The sequence below is a fragment of the Apodemus sylvaticus genome, chromosome 3 (assembly GCF_947179515.1).
Source record: "Apodemus sylvaticus chromosome 3, mApoSyl1.1, whole genome shotgun sequence".
In the NCBI taxonomy this organism is placed as follows: domain Eukaryota; kingdom Metazoa; phylum Chordata; class Mammalia; order Rodentia; family Muridae; genus Apodemus; species Apodemus sylvaticus.
Genome location: NC_067474.1, coordinates 164,587,315 through 164,603,701, shown reverse-complemented (window position 1 = coordinate 164,603,701; position 16,387 = coordinate 164,587,315). Strand labels below are relative to the sequence as shown.

The 16,387-nt window shown below is 47.9% G+C and overlaps 2 protein-coding genes across 3 annotated transcripts in view; one reads left to right on the top strand and one right to left on the bottom strand.

Moving 5' to 3' along the window:
• Lzic (leucine zipper and CTNNBIP1 domain containing) overlaps positions 1 to 16,387 on the bottom strand; it is an 85,168-nt gene that overhangs the window by 67,159 nt on the left and 1,622 nt on the right. The window lies entirely within an intron of this gene.
• The window catches only part of Ube4b (ubiquitination factor E4B), a 101,951-nt gene continuing 87,295 nt past the window's right edge, over positions 1,732 to 16,387 (top strand). The window contains exon 1 of one of the 2 annotated variants that reach the window (XM_052178177.1): positions 1,732 to 2,480. In XM_052178177.1, coding sequence (XP_052034137.1) covers positions 2,457 to 2,480 — 24 coding nt within the window. In that variant the 5' untranslated portion in view covers positions 1,732 to 2,456. The remainder of the gene's footprint in view (positions 2,481 to 16,387) is intronic. The other variant, XM_052178176.1, reaches the window with a different exon arrangement.

Below are 16,387 nucleotides of genomic sequence, written 5' to 3'. Positions count from 1 at the left end.
ACGTACTTAGATGCACCTACACATACGGGAACATACAGGCACATATACTTGGTAAGCATCAGTGAGGAAGCTACATCCAATCTAAAAACCTAAAAACTATGATGGAATAAGCCATTCAAAGTCCAGGAGAAGTGCTTTCTGGATAAAGGAGACAGCAAGTGTCAAGGCCTCAAGGAGGGAAAACTATCTTTCTGCAGCATGGAAAGCAGTGGAGCTGAGGCACTGCAGGAGTAGTTAGCGAATGTTCCATTTATTCGCTGTGAAATGTGTAGAATAGGTAAGGCCGGGAAGCCTTACCTATAGTCCTATAGGGAGTAATGGGAGGATGAGGAGGGACATTTAATGTGCTGGATGGTTTCTTTCTTGGGTGAGTAAAATGTTCTGACATTAAAGAGCAATGATGTTAAAGAACTCTACCCTAAAGCCATTGTATACTTTAAACTGTGACTTAATCTGAGGCCAAGAGGCAATTACGATGTTTTTAGAAAGACAATGTAACTGGCATCAGTGTAATTAAGGGTCCAAAATGGCTTACACAGAATTCCTTTCCTGGAAAGTAGAATGTGGTCCTGAAAAGCTGGCAGCAGTTTAATTTTACTCACAGATTCTTTGCATATCTAGTAGTCATGTTCCCATTTTTAGCATGTAGCAAACAAATTGTAACTATTTTAGTCACTTCTTGTCCCCTTGGCTAAGATCAACTGTAACTCTTTTAAACAAGAGTGGAATGTTTAAGATTACAGTCTAGCTAAGAGTAGCCAGTACTGTAACCCTAGTACTTGGAAGGCAGAGGCAGGCAGATCTCTGTGAATTCCAGGCCAGTGAGACCCTATAACTATGTTATAGTTGGGTAATCTGTGATGGTGGTGCATACCCCAGCGTTCAGGCAAAACGATTTAAAATTTGGGGCTATCTGAAATACATAGCAAGATTCTGTCTCCAGAACAATTAAGAACGAGATGATTATGGCTTTTGTAAGCCATACAATATATACTTTGTGGCAATATCTGGATTTTAACGGTACTGTTAGATTTTTCAATTTATATTTATATATTATTGTAAAGTAAGTTTTTGTTGTCTCTCTGAGCTTACTGAATCGTTGTTCAACACATTTCTCAATAATTTGAGTCTTTCATTCACCAGCACTTTCAGATTTTATCAATACTCGAACACTCAAAGCAGAGCGCCTCTCTAAAAGAACAAGGTAAAATAAAATTAATGTAATTTCCTGGGTTTTCCTGAGGGAGGGAAAGAGTGGAACAAGGTATTTGCAGAGTGGTGCTAAATGCTCCCTGCAGAAAGCAAATGTGTTTCTGATTCCTCAGTTCTCCTAATGTCTGTGGCCCGCTCATAGCATCCTGGAGGATTCCCAAGTCACTACACAGCGGGAGCCACATGGGAACAAACCAGCACCGCCGAAACCAAAGGCGCGGACGAGCGCCCGGGAAGGGCCATTTCGGATTGGCGCATCCTACCCTCAGCAATCCTACCTGGGCCCCGCCCACCGCGCCCTCGCCTCCGCGCAGTCTCCATGGTGACTGCCCGCCCCGCCTCCTTCTCCTCTCAGCTTAGCAGCCCCTCTCGCCCCTCCCCCAGCCTGGCGCCGCTTAGGGGGGAGGGGGTGGGGCAGGGGGCGGGGACAGGATGCAAGCGAAGAGGAAATCGGCGGCGCGACGCCCGCTGCTTATTGGCTGGCGAGTCCGGGAGCCAGAAGCCCCGCCTCCCTAACGAGGGTCACGTGATCCCTTTCAAAGATGGCCGCCCTGTTGTTTTGATGAATAATACTTGGTGGGGCGAGGGGGTAAGAGTAGGGTTGGAGGGGTAGGAGGATTTACGCTTACAGCGAGAGCTTCGCCAGTCCCGTCCCTCCCCTCCCCCCACCAGGGTTCTTGCGTGGAGGCGGGGCGAGCCTGGCCTGCTTTTAGAGGGGAGGGGCTTCCCGGTACGGTGCTGGGCTCTGCCTGCGCTGCTGGAGGGTCGCCGCGCCTCGGGGGGCATCCAGTGTGCAGTGGAGCCGTTCCCGCCAGGGGCCGAGGGTGGGACCCTCCCGGAGCAGGGTCTGCGGGAGAAAAACGCAGCCGCCGCGTCACCGCCACGAAGACACGGCGCGCAGCGGGCGCGAGCCGAGCTGGAGACCGCGCCGCCCGCTCTGGGTAACCTGGGAAGCTGAGGGGAGTCAGTGGCGCCTGGAGAGGACCCCGTAGCAGTGGCCGTGGCCAGAGGCGGCCGCTCTGGGCGCTTGCAGCCGGAGGAGGCTGGGGCTGTCCGAGCGACCGAAGCCAAGGCGATTCAGTGCCTCGTGTTCTTAGTTTTTAACCTCTGACTATGCAATTCTGAAACCTCCCCCATTGGGGGAACCAGACAGCCCGACAGATACCTTCACTCTCCTTTGCTCCCGCCCTGGTCTCAAGAACTGAAGGATCTCTCTAACGCCTTTCACCATTAAGAGGAAAGCGATGGAGGAGCTGAGCGCTGACGAGGTGAGGAGGCTGGGGCGTGGGGGGGCACCTTGAAAGGATTACTTGGCAACTCTTTGGCGCTTTGGATGGGGACGATTTTTGCCCTAGTGGTGTCGGGCTTTTGGGATTGGGGAGGCAACGGAGATGGCATTGTCAAGAATAATGAAATAATAATGAAAGTGGTCATTCATCATCAGGTTGGTTGTATTGTAAGAAGCCCTTGCTCCTCTTTGGGGCTACCGTCTCAGTGTGCTTACTCGATCACTAAAATTCCCCGGAGATAGAGAATGCAAGACCCCGAAGAGGACCTCTCGTTTTATTCTTCTTTATTCTCTCTTGTCTCTTCATTCGGAACTCCACTCGCATTTCTTTCTTTTAGGGTCTGAAGACGGGGCTGGGGTGGGGGGTGGGGTGGGGTGGGGGGAGAGCATTTTGAAGGTGTTGAGGCTTTTTAAAAGGGTATTCAAGAAAGAGGGGCATGGTTTAGATTGTGGTATATTGTATGTGTCTGTGTCTTCGGGGGTTTTAAAGAATGATTTTGCATAAAATCATAATGTTTAGTGGCTGTCTTAAAAGGAAGGATTTGAAATCCCAGATACATGTGGACATTTCATTGTATAAATTGGTCAAAGGTACCTTTGTGTTTGTGAGGTACTTACAAATTCCTTGATATTTAACGTTAACAAAAAGTATATCCTTAATAGTTGAAAGGATTCCAGTTAAATTATGCTAATTTAAGAGATTCCTAATGACTTCTGGTATTCTATATTATTTTACTTTTGTCAGGACCTCTCTGCCTTAAACTTGGGCTGTACTGCGTGGGATTGTCAGAAAGGCAGAAGCAGTTAGGGAATGAGGGATTTCTGTGACTCAGTTGACTTTTCCCCGTCGTTTTTTACAAATTGAAAGCATTCTTTTCAAGACCCCCGCTGGCTTAATTTCTTCCACTGCTTCATGCAAGCTTCCCCTGCAGTATTACGAAAGTAGTCGTCATCTGTCATCAGGTCGGTTGGAAGAGGCCCATGCTCCACTTTTGGCTTTGGTCCCCTCATGTTTAGTCACTAAAATTCTCCAGGGATGGAGCATGCACATACGTGGGTGAAGGGTCAGGTAGAGGGAAAAAACAATCCTGTGACCTGTGATACTTTAGTTGTTAAGTCAGAATTGTTAATTTTGAGCCAGCTAGCTTGGGTTTTTTTTTTTTTTTTTTTTAATAGCATTGAAGAATTGCAACAACACAATCCCTCCCCCCCTTTTTTTTTTTCAAGATTTATTTATTAAAGGGCATCAGATTCATTATGGAGATGGTTGTGAGCTGCCATGTGGTTGCTGGGATTTGAACTCAGTACCTTCGGAAGAGCAGTCATTGCTCTTAACCACTGAGCCATCTCTCCAGCCCTGGATGTAATCTTAAATCAGAAAAGCCCTGAGCAGTTTCAGGAAATAGCAGGAGATCGATTTAGAAATACTTGGTTTTTATGTAGTTTAAAAAAGTAGCCTCATGTTTCCCTTTCATTCTAAAGAAACATAATCTGTGTTTTTCAGTAGTGCGTTACTTCTAAAAAAGTACTATGATTTGTAAATAGTTCTTGGTTTAGCGGCCTTTACGGATTTGGTCTTCACTAATTTTTTTTTTCAAACCACCAAAGTGTGTAGACTGGTCAAAGATACTGTGTAATCTAGAAGGTATCTCTTTATTTTGCCCAGTTCTTGAGATGGTGTAACTCTTTTAGTGACCATAAAAGGAACATGTATAACCTTTGTGGAAGATGGAAGACATTTTTTTCAAGGTCAACAGAACACTAAAATGTATATGAAAAATTAAATTTACTAAAGCAGGATTAGTATAAAGGGATTGCCAACAAATTAGTTGTCCTGACCACAGTATCAGCACAATTGCTGGTCATTTTATTCTCATTAGAAGCCAGAATAAAAATCTCTTTTATAAAGTTTTTTTTTTTTCTTTTTTGAGTCCCACTGTAGTCCTGGCTGGCCTCCTGTTCACAGAGACATACCTGCCTCTGTCTTGAGTGTGTACCAGTTTTGCCTAGTTTTAATCCAATTTCCTTAATTCAGAGTTAGCTGTGCGTTTCTCAACAAAGATATTTTCAAAGATGTTTGGGTTTTTTTTTTTTTTTTTTTTTTTTTGGTTACTCTGGTAGTAGAAACTTGTATCACAGATGGTGTAGGTGATGTTGATTTGGTTAAAATAAATATAACACCTGTTGTACTGACAGTACAAGGATACATTTCAGAATTAAAAGGCACTGAAGTGATCTCACTGTAAATTAAGAACTTGGATTAGATCAGAATTTCATATTTTAACAAAATGAAAATATTTGTGAATACAGGCTAGAAGAATAAAAACTGGTTTAACCAGACCAGGTCCCTCTCTCATCGGTCACCTTGAGTTCTTTTACTTCTTTCTGTGTATTTGAAAGGATTGTTTATCTGCATGGCTGTGTATTTATGTAGTGATTTATGGTGGTGAGTCCTGCTGTGACTAAGTTCAACCCCTTGAAGAACTTACATTCCACAGCATCATTGTTTACACTGTATTCATGCTCTAGCTAGCGATTCATGTGTTGTTCTCTTGGACCAAGGTGGTGCTGTAAGGAGGGCGAGCAGTTTAAGCTGCTTCTCAGCAGTGCTGATGAAATTGCTTTGAAATGATTTGTACCTTTCCCCATTCCTTTTCTCTTTTTCTAAACCTTTATGACCTACTTCTGAGAGGTGGCTGGCTGGGACTCGGGGTGTGCTCCGACTTTTAGTATTCTTTCCAAATGCAGCATATGTGACCTTGGATTCTTATTGATTTTTAATACAGTGTCTTCCACCTTTTTTTTTTTTGAGACAGGGTGTGGCTATATATTCCAGGCTGATTTTAGACTTGTGATTTTCCTGCCTCAGCTTCCCAAGTGCTGGGATTACAGATGAGTAATATTCTGTAAGTAGGAAAAGATTAACAGTTACAAAGTCTTAGAAGTCTGCGCTTTGCCAGGCGTGGTGCAGCCATTGTCTCATTTGGTAAAACAGTGTGATGAAATAAGAGCTGTTTTGTGTAGTTTATAGGTGAGGAAAAAGATTAGGTTGACACTTGGCAAAAGTGACCTGGTTTAGAAGTCACATGGTTAGAATTCAAGCTTAGGACCCCTGATTCCAAAGCCCCCCTTATTACATTTCACTGTTCAACAGTTGGCCATATATTGATTACAGCATGTACATAAATATCCTGCTAACATTGACCTCTCTGATATTCCGAGTTTCCTATCAAGTGGTGTTTTGTATGAGTTCATTCATGATGTGATCTGCTCTTGGAACCGACTGACTCATGCGTAATGATGTTCCTGCACCAACTCTTCCCAACCCCAGCCTCAGATGGTTTACTCTAGAAGTTTGGGGGTCAGATTGGGTGATACAGATAGGGTTCTAAACTGTGTAATACTGGGGCTGGAGAGATGGCTTTGCAGTTAGAAGCACTTGTTGTAGGGGACCCGGGTTCCGTTCTTACTGTGTCTCCAGCTCTAGGGGACCTGTGCCCTCTTCCGATTTATCCAGGCACCAGGCACATATGCAGTACACATACACCTATACAGGCAGAATGCTCACTCACGTAAAATGGAACATAAGAATTATCCTAATGTACAGTACAAATGTGCCTAGTGCTATTGTGAAGGTATACATGAGACACTCAGAGGCATAAGAAGCAATGCCTCGTGGGACTAGGTCTTAATTAAGACTTTAGGAAAACGTTCTGCTGTGTTGTTATCCTGAAAGGGTCCTGGGAGCTGGGTATGAGACCGAGGGGCTCAGAAAATAGCACCAGGCCGTGGGCCTTGATCATGGGAGATGGTTTACCTGTGGCACTCACTGGCTGTCATCAGCCAGATCTTGGAGAGCTGTCTGAAAGATTAGTTGTTTCAGCTCTGTCGGTGAGAGAGACTGATCTCTCCCCTGCAGGGAGACTTAGGGCTTAAGGTGACTGGCGGAAAGGAAGGTGGTGTGCACTGGGAGACAGAGGAGTAGGCTGCTGTTACCCCATGGATTGAGGCCTCCTCAGCGGTAAGGTAGTGAGCACACACTGCGGATAAGCACTGAGGCGCCAAGTTTTCTGTCTGTCTTGTCTTTTTTTTTTTTTTTTTTTTGGTTTTTTGGATTTGTTTTGTTTTGTTTTGTTTTTCGAGACAGGGTTTCTCTGTATAGCCTTGGCTGTCTTGAAACTCACTCTGTAGACCAGGCTGGCCTTGAACTCAGAATCCGCCTGCCTCTGCCTCCCAGAGTGCTGGGATTACAGGTGTGCCCCACCACCACCTGGCTCTGTCTTGTCTTTTTGCCTTGTCTTTTTTGTTTGTTTGTTTGAGATGAGGTCTCACTATGGTAGCCCTAGCTGTCTGGCTGCCCTAGAACTCTGTAGATGAAGTAGGCCTCAGCCTTGCAGATTTTTGCTTCTGTCTCCCAAGTGGTGGGGCCCCAGAGTTGCGCCCTCATGCCCCATGCTTGGACGCTTGACTAATTTAATCTGGTTCTAACATCAGCTGTGACGCCCAAGAGAAGAGGAGACAACTCCTTGGTTTCTAGTCAGGGCAGGGTTGATTCGGGCATTGGACACAAACAGATTAGAGAAGGCAAGATGAATTGTTCAGGATTGTTGAAAATGTATGTTAGTCTGGTAGCTCTGTTGTTAGAGTGCTTACCCAGCATGCATGAGGCCCTGGATTCCGTCCCCAGGACCTATTTCATCAGGTGTGGTGATGCTTTCCTGTATTTGAGATTTGGGAGGTAGAGAGAGGTGGAGAAGAAGTTTGAGGTTATCTTCAGCTACATAAGAGTTCAAAGAGCCTGGAATACATGAAACGGATTAAAGACAGACAGACTTTCAAAGACAGCCTGGAGTACACGAAACTTGTGTCAAAGACAGACAGACAGACACACACACAGAGTGAATTTGCTTGGTGATTCTCATCTGGCCTTTGTACTCCCAATTCATCTCTAACTACTCCCACCAAAGATCTATTTATTTATTAAATGTATGTGTCTGTGTGTGTATGTGTGTGGGGGGGTTGTGTACATGCAGTCGCCTTCAGAGACAAGATATAGATGTTCCTGGACCTGGAGTTACAGATGGCTGTAAGACCTCTGATGTGGGTACTAGGAGACAAACTCAGGTCCTTTGCAAGAACAGTGTTTGCTTTTCATCACTGAGCCATCCTGTTGGCCCTTTTTCACTGTTGGTTGTAAGCTCTGAGCTCCCTTACCACCTTTGCTATTATTATCTCCATTTTACAGATAGGAAAATTCAGGTTAGTAGAAATTAATTAGCTTGCCGAAAGGCATGTAAACAGGCAAACAGTTTACCAGCTGAACTACATTCCAGCTCCAAGGCGTAAGCTAGTTTAATGTGGGATGTGTATTCCAGTCTAAGCCTAATTATGGAGTTCTCAGTCCCTTTGCTAAAGCACCATTAGGAACACTGGCACCCCCAATGAGTAGGGAAGAGGGTCAGCGGGGACCAGCGGACCAAGGGTACCGAGTTAGATAGCCCTGAAGGCAGGAAGGCTTCTGTAGTGAGCCAATGACATGTCTGCCTGGGGCATTTAACTCTGCGGGCTGATAGTTTGCTTGCTGCATTCCAAGACCTCTGAGAACTGCTTCCAGGGGGTGTCACTTTTCTCAAAGGAAGCAGGTAATACATACATAGGCGCATCAGGTGTTTTTGATGATATGCTCTATAGGGAAAAGAAAGCAGCCCGAAGGGATTGAAAAACTGGGCTCAGTTTCAGGGGTGACTTTTTATTTTGTTTTTTTGTTTATGTGTATGCCTGTGTAGATATTAATGGGTGATTGTGAGCCATCATGTAGGTATTAGGAACTGAACCCTGGTCTTCTATAAGAGCTGTAAGTGCTTTTAACCACTGAGCCATCTCTAGTTCCCTTCCCCCCCAATTTTTTTTTTTTTAGATAAGGTCTCAATATGTAGCTTTGGCAAGCCTGGAACTGTGTGTACACCACAGACTGAGCTCAAACTCATAAGAGATTCACCTGCCTCTGCCTCCTGAGTAACTGAGACTATAGGCATGAGACACTACACTTTGCTTAGAAGGTGTCTTTTATTCATGTGTGCCTGCATGTGTGTATGTGATTGTGTGCACACCTCTGTGTGTGTGTGTGTGTGTGCCTGTGTGTGCATATATGAAGACCATAGGTAGATGTGAGGTGGCTTTTTGCTTGCTTGTCACCCTAGTTCTTGAGATAGGATTTCTTATTTGTCTTAGACAAGTGGGGAGAAAGATAAGATGCTGGGCCTGGTGTGGGCTTTTTGAAACCTCAAAGTCCACTCCAAGTGACACACTTCCTCCAACAAGACCACATTACACCTCTTAGTCTTTCTCAAATAGTGCTAGCCCTTGATAACTAAGCATTTAGATATATGAACCCATGGAGGGGAATATTAGAATAAAATAATTAATAAATTTCATTAATCTTCCCAACCCCCAATCACCCCCTACCATCCCCCACCCCCCCAGTGTAGACCTGGATGGTCTTGAAATCAGAGATCTATTCACGTTTTTTTTTTTGGATTTGGTTCCCCCCCCCCCCCTCCCCAAGACAGGGTTTCTCTGTATAGCCCCGGCTGTCCTGGAACTCACTCTTGTAGACCAAGCTGGCCGAAATTCGCCTGCCTCTGCCTCTGCCTCTGCCTCTGCCTCTGCCTCCTGAGTGCTGGGATTACAGGCGTGCACTGCCACCGCCCTGGCTGATAGGGCATTCTCACTTGAGCCAGCACAGCGTTGGACCTGGACCTTACCGTTTTAGCTGAAGTAACCAGCTAGTGAACCCTGAGCTCTCCTTGTCTATGAACTCCCAGCACTAGGGTTAAAGGTGTGTTGTCACACATGGTGTGTTAGTCAGGATTCTCTAGAGAAACAGAACTTACAGACCAAGTGTCTTCCTCCATGCCTCCCTCCCTCCCTCCCTCCCTCTCTGTAGGATTTATTTGCATGGTCTCACAGTGGCAGTCTGCCCGAAGGCCTAAGAATCCGGGACTTGCGTTCTTACTGTGCACATGGCTGGGTGTCTCAGCTGGGCTTCTGTATACACTTGGGATCCTGAGGAAGTAGCCTGAACACCTGTGAAGGAGTGGACTTGCTGTGGAGAGCAAGAGCGAGCTTCCGTCTTCCGTGTGCTTACATAGGCTGCCAGCAGAGGCTCATTACAGGTGGATGGCTCTGCCCACCTCACCTCAGGGATGCAGGTCAGAAGTGGGGCTTCCCACTCCAAATGATTTCATTCAGAAAAAAGTCCCTCACTAGTCATCTGGGTTTTGGTTACTTCCAGATATAGTAAGACTTACAGCCAAGAATAACCGTTACCTTACTTGTGGCTGTCCTGTGGGTGCTGGGGATCTGAACTTGGGTCCTTAGACCTTTACAGTAAGCACTTTAACCATAGAGCCATCTATCTCCCCAGCGCAGAAGTTTGAGAAGAATTTAAGGGACAATAGGGAGCTGTTTGGGGCAGATTGTTCCTAGGGACTCTGCCGCCACCTTGGGGCTTGCTGTATGAGGGACCCAGTGGCCAGAGCTGTTCTTCCTGTGTTCTCCCAGGCTCCTGCACGTTGGGCTGCCTTCCTGTCCTTTCTGCATGTTAGTATTGGGGGTGGGATGCTTCTCGGTGGCAGGTGTAATTACTGTTGACCAGTTGGTGTGTGATATGGCCAGTCCTGCCCATGTGCAAATCTGGTTACACCTGCTGATGTCCCTTTGAGCAGCCTCTTACGCACAGTTGCCCTTTTAAGTGCCTTTAAAAAACAAACATGCTTTGGGTTGGAGAAATGGCCCAGAGTTGCTAAAGTGCCTGCCACACAGGCCTGATGACTTGATGACATGGGAGTTCAGAGTCCCCAGCACCTGCAGAGAAGGCCCGTGTGGTGCCAGGGCTTGGCCCTAGAGCTGAGCAGTGCAGACGAGAGATCCCGGCCAGCATGTCAGCCGAGTCCAGGAGCATCAGGTTCAGGGAGAGACCATGGCTCAAGAATGAAGGCAGCAGGAGTGGACAGCAGTGCGAGGGGAGGTCTCTGGCCTGTGTGTGTGTGTGTGTGTGTGTGTGTGTGTGTGTGCGTGCGTGCACGTGAGTGTGTAACACATGTGCTGGGGTAGGGGTGTGCATCCACACACGAGTGTGCAACATGCATGCTGGGGTGGGGGTATGCACCTGCACACGAGTGTGTAACACACGTGCTGTGCTTTGCCTCAGCTCCTTAGCAAATGTTCCTTCATATAGAGAGGGGTGGAAATGGCAGGGGTGTCTGCGGTCGGCGTCCTGTCAGCAGCTCTCCATTGTAAGGCAACAGCCAAGTGTGTTAGCAAAGTTCACAAGGGCAGGCAGATCTGGTCCCAGAAGCTGGCCTGTACTTGGCAGCTGAGCGTGTAGTTAGAATTGAACTTGTCTGGCGCTCACGTGCTGGCCTTGGACTCAGAGGGGTCTGCCTGCCTCAGTCCCCAGTGCGTGCAGGGCAGGGGTGCTCCCCGGGACTGGGAGAGAACTCGAAGCAAACTGACTTGCTGTGTCCTTATCTCCTTTTTGCACAGGCTCTTACTGTATCCCACCCTGGCCTTGAGCCCAGAGCAATGCTCCTGCCTCAGCCCCTAAACACTTGGGTTGTAGGCATCACCCACTGTGCCCTACTTGTCCCTGTCCCGTCATGCAGCACTCTGCGTGGCTCCATGTGCAGTTGTTGTTTTTTTTTCTATCGGTACAAAAAAAAAAAAAAAATGGTTGGCGCAGCCTGCAGCCTGTGACGCTCATACATGCTCTTGTTTTCTTTTTGAGACAGGTGTCACTGTCTGGCCACGGCTGGCCCAGAATGTGCTTTGTGAATCAGGCAGGCCCTGAAGTCAGGAATCCACCTGTTTGAGCGTTCCCAGTGCTGGGATTGAAGCTGTGTGCTAATACATGTAGTAGGAGACTTACATGGTGTCTTGGTCAGGGTTTTATTGTTGTGATAAACGTAACTTGGGGGAAAGGAAAGGATTTACTTCCTCTGACAACTCTCTCTTCACATTGTACCACTGAGAGAAGTCATGTTAGGGACTGAAGTGGACTCCATAGAAGAGCGGCACTTACTGGCTTGCCCTGTGGGCTGCTCACTGACCTTCCATAGCCCAGGGCGCCGCTGCTCACCTGGCCTGAGCCCTTCCTCCCTCAATGGTCATTTAAGTCATTTTATTATGGACATTTCCGCAAGCCAGTCTGTCGAGAACAATCCCCTCTACTGGGACTTTTCAGATGGCTCTAAGCTGTGCTAAATTGACTAAAACTAGCTGGCACACAGATGTTATTGAAGACGCCCTTCTCCATGAAGAGAATAGATCAACAGGGAAATAGGGAAGTCAAAGAGAAAGGTTAGGAGGCCATTGCATAAGTACCAGGGAGAGATGGTGCGGGGGTAGCCAGGTTGGGGGGAGCAGGTTACCGGGGGTGGGGTGGGGGGTGGTGGTGGTGGGGGTAGCCAGGTTGGGGGGAGCAGGTTACTGGGGGTGGGGTGGGGGTGGTGGTGGGGTGGTGGGGGTGGGGGTAGCCAGGTTGTTGGGGGAGAAGGCAGGTCAGTTAGTGGCAGGGAGAAGAGGACGGCTGTGGGATGGAGTCAGCTGTGGCTGGGTTGGTGGTTACAGCAGAGGTGCCTAAGGCAGATGACTGCTGATGCTCTCTGGGTAGGAGGCTAAGGCTGTGCGGCAGCTCTGCGCCAGCCACTGTCTCCTGTTTCCCCAGCATACAGCTTCATCTTGTGCAGTGCGTGTCTGCACTTAGTCAGAGAGGAGAGGAAAGGGAGATCAGACTCTTTCGTGCACAGCCTAGATGTTGTCACACACATCTTTGGTTGGTTGCCTCTCACTGGGCAGAGCCTAAGGAGCCACTCAGCCATGGCTGCTCGTTGGGAAGGCTGAGCTCTCACTGGGCAGCCGCCTGTTCAGCCAAAAGTTTTCCTGTTAGAAAGGGAAGACAGTGACCCTTTCCCGTTTACACCCTTCTTCCCAGATCCGAAGCCCCACCCTCCTGAGGAAGAAAGCCCAAGGGAACTTTAGAGTTTAGGACCCTTAGATGGGTGAAAACAGCAGTCCCCTCTCTCCTGCCCCTTCCCTTGTGTGCTGTGGTAGGCTGTTGGAAATAAAGACGCCCATTGAAAGAGGGTAGACTGTAGCGCGCTGGGCAAACCCCTTCAGGACCTGCCAGGGATGTCTTGAAGGCTTTCTGCAGTGGTGTGGGTTCCTGACATACCAGTCAGCAGCCCTGCTTCTGGGTATTTGGTGGCACTTCCTTGTCCTTGGTTGTCCTAGTTAGGGTTTTGATTGCTGTGATGAAACACCATGACCAAAGCAACTTGGGGAGGAAAGGGTTTATTTCAGTTTACACTTCCAGGTACTGATTATCACTGAGGAAGGCAGGGCAGAACTCAGACAGCTGGGCAACCTAGAGGCAGAGGCCGTGGAGGTGCTGCCTCCTGGCTGGCTCTCCAGGCTTGCTCTGCCTGCTTTCTATAGAACTCTGTCCCACCACAAGGGGCTCTTTCGTCCCCCACCCATCACTAATTTAGAAAATACTCTACAGGCTTCCCTACATCCCAGTCTTCCGGAGGCATTTTCTCGACTGCCGTTCCCTCCTCTCAGATGACTGAAATTGTCCAGCACACTCATTGCTGCCTCTTTTCTTGGGCAGCGTCTGAAGCTGGCCCAGGCACCTCCCCTTCCTGAGACAGCGTTTTCTCCAGTGCCAATCCCGAGTGCTGAGGACGTTGGTTTTCCTGGTCTAAGTAATCCCACACTGTGTCGTGGGCACGCCTTAGGCAGTTCCATGCTTCCTTCTATGCTCCAATGCTGATGGCCTCCTGCTTGGAACTGCTTCTGTACAGCACCGGCGAAGCCAGGAAAGAATCAGATCTGAGTCGGTCCCGTAGCCACCCGCAGTTACAGGCTGTGACGGCACGACAGCTGTCTTCTACGACTCATGGGGAGGGGCTCGGGGTATGGCATACACGGCCGGAGACCACTTGCTAGAGTTGGGTCTCTCTTTCCCACTACTGTCTGAGAGCCAGGGATCAAGCTTGGGAGCAAGTACTTCTACCTATTCAGCTGTCTTTAAAACATTTTAATGATTTATTTATTTATTTTATGTATTCACCATTGCTCTCTTCAGACACACCAGAAGAGGGCATTAGACCCCATTGCAGATGGTTGTGAGCCACCATGTGGTTGCTGGGAATTGAACTCTGGACCTCTGGAAGAGCAGTCAGTGCTCTTAACCATTGAGCCATCTCTCTAGCCCCTGTTTAGCCATCTTTATGGTGCAGGTGTCATTATTTTTACCAGTTGTTTTACTGAAGCTTAATAAGGGTCACCTGCTTTCTGTTGTGCTGCATCTGTGCCCGTGCCGGCCCAGGTCAGGGTCACACATATAACTTCCATGTTCCAGGATGTGTATGGTAGTTATGATGGTGATTTGGCTGGTAGAGCAGACAGTCCATAACAATAACGTCCTAAGCAAGATAGAAGCTTTGTTGTTGATGGTGCATGCATGCGTGCGTGTGTGTGTGTGTGTGTGTGTGTGTGTGTTTGTGTGTGTGTGTCTACGCGCACACTATCTGTGTGTTTCTTATAGCTGTATGCAGATGAACTGGTGCCTCTGGAGGCCAGAGGTCAAAGTCCAGAGGTCTTTCGCTCTCCATTGTAAGTCATGTTTTTTTAAGATAGTGTCTCTATACCTGGAGCTTGCTGATTGGCTAGGCTGCCTGGTCAAAGATGGGAGCCGGGAGCCTCGGAGCCCAGGTTTTACTTGGGGCCAGCACCCTTCCAAGCTCGCTCGCTCCCCTCCCCCACTTAGGTTCTTGTGCTTGTAGGCAGGTACTCCACCAGCTGAGCCATCTGCCCAGCTGGTTTGTGTGTGTGTGTGTGTGTGTATGTGCCACAGCACAAGCATGGAGGTCCGAGGACATCTGTGGAGCAGTTCTTTCTCTCTCTCTCTTTTTTTTGAGACAGGGTTTCTCTGTGTAGCCCTGTCCGTCCTGGAACTCACTCTGTAGACCAGGCTCGAACTCAGAAATCTGCCTGCCTCTGCCTCCCAAGTGCTGGGATCAAAGGTATGCGCCACCACCGCCCGGCAGTAGTTCTCTTCTTTCACCTTTGCGTGGGCCTGAACTCAGGTTGTCAGAGCTACACGACAAGTGCGTGGGGACAGATGGAGAGGTGACTGTGGGATTTGGCAGCGCAGTGGTTGCAGGACCTTAATGGGACCAATTGCTTAAATCAAAAGAAAATGGAGAAAATGGGGGAAAGCGTGGAGGTGGAGGAGGTGGAGGCCCCAGGGAGCCGCCTGCGGCCATTGATGGGAGCCATAGGTTTGACTGAGCAGTTTGGAAGAAGGTCTTCTTACATGTTATTTTTCCCTGTTCTAATCACTACTTTTACCTTTTTTTTTTTTTTTTTTTGTAATTTAAAATGGGGCTGAGGGGAGACAGCTCATTGGTTAAGAGCACTGGTCTCAGAGGATGAGGGCTTAATTCCTCAGAACCACACAGTGGCTCATAACCCTGTAGAGTTTCATTTCCAGGGGATCTGATGCCCTCTTCCGGTCTCTGTAAGCACATGGTACCCAAACGTGCATACGAGCCACATATAACTAAAAAGAACACATAAAACTAAAAAGAAAATTAAACGAGGGCTAATTTCCTGATTTTTCTCAGCAGGTTTTATTCAGTGTTTACGGCTTCTCTCCTTCCCTCGAGGTAGGAAGTGAATGTGACAGGGATTTGTTTGTTGCTCTGGCTGCTGCTTTGGGCCTGGGGTCCATGTGCAAGTGGTGACTTCGTCAGGGAACACTAAACACAGGATCATTTGTGCATGCGTGCATTTCTGAGACAGTGTTTTACTGTGTAGCCTTGGTTGGCCCAGAACCAGAACTCATTGTATAGACCAGTGTAGTATGTGTATGAACGTAGAAGAGCAGCTTCTAATCACAGCTCTTGCGAGGGGGAAGCCAGCCCGGCAGGCTGTTACAGCAACAAACAGATGATGATGAGAGACATGGATGGGCTGGGCAGTGGTGGCGCACGCCTTTAATCCCAGCACTTGAGAGGCAGAAGCAGGTGGATTTCTGAGTTCCAGGCCAGCCTGGTCTACAGAGTAAGTTCCAGGATAGCCGGGGCTACACAGAGAAACCCTATATCAGAAAGAGAGAGAGAGAGAGAGAGAGAGAGAGAGAGAGAGACAGACAGACAGACAGACACACACACAGACAGACACACACGTGGACAGGGTGGGGAATTTGATGATTATGAATCCATTTAATTTCACAAATAGGCACTGCATGCCTTCAGTCAGGGTCATATGAGGTCAGGGGATGAGGGAGTCCTGGGCCTCCAGTGTTCTAAAGGAGATGTGTCTCTTAGGGTGACTCTGAGGTAGGGACAGGAGGTGTGGGCACGCGGGGTGGGCTAGGAGGGTAAATGCTTCAGCTTTTCCTTCCTCAAGCAGAGTGCCCATGGCTTTGAAATCGCTTATAGGAGTTGCTCTGACATGGTGTCTGTTTGGTTTTGGTTCTTGAGGCAGGGTTGCCTTAGTTCTCACTCATAGCCCAGGCTGCCCTCAGGTGGGGGCCTCAGTCTTCAAGTGTTGAGAGTAGAGGTGCACCGCTGTTTGTTTTTGTGTGTGTGTGTGTATAAAAAAGATTAAGTATGTAAATATATAAAAGCATATATATATTTTAAAGATTTATTTTTTTATTTTTTATTTATGTGAGTACACTGTCACTGTCTTCAGACACATCAGACAAGGGCATCGGATTCCACTACAGATGGTTGTGACTCACCATGTGGTTCCTGGGAATTGAACTCAGGACCTCTGGAAGAGCAGCCAGTGCTCTTAACCCCTGAGCCATCT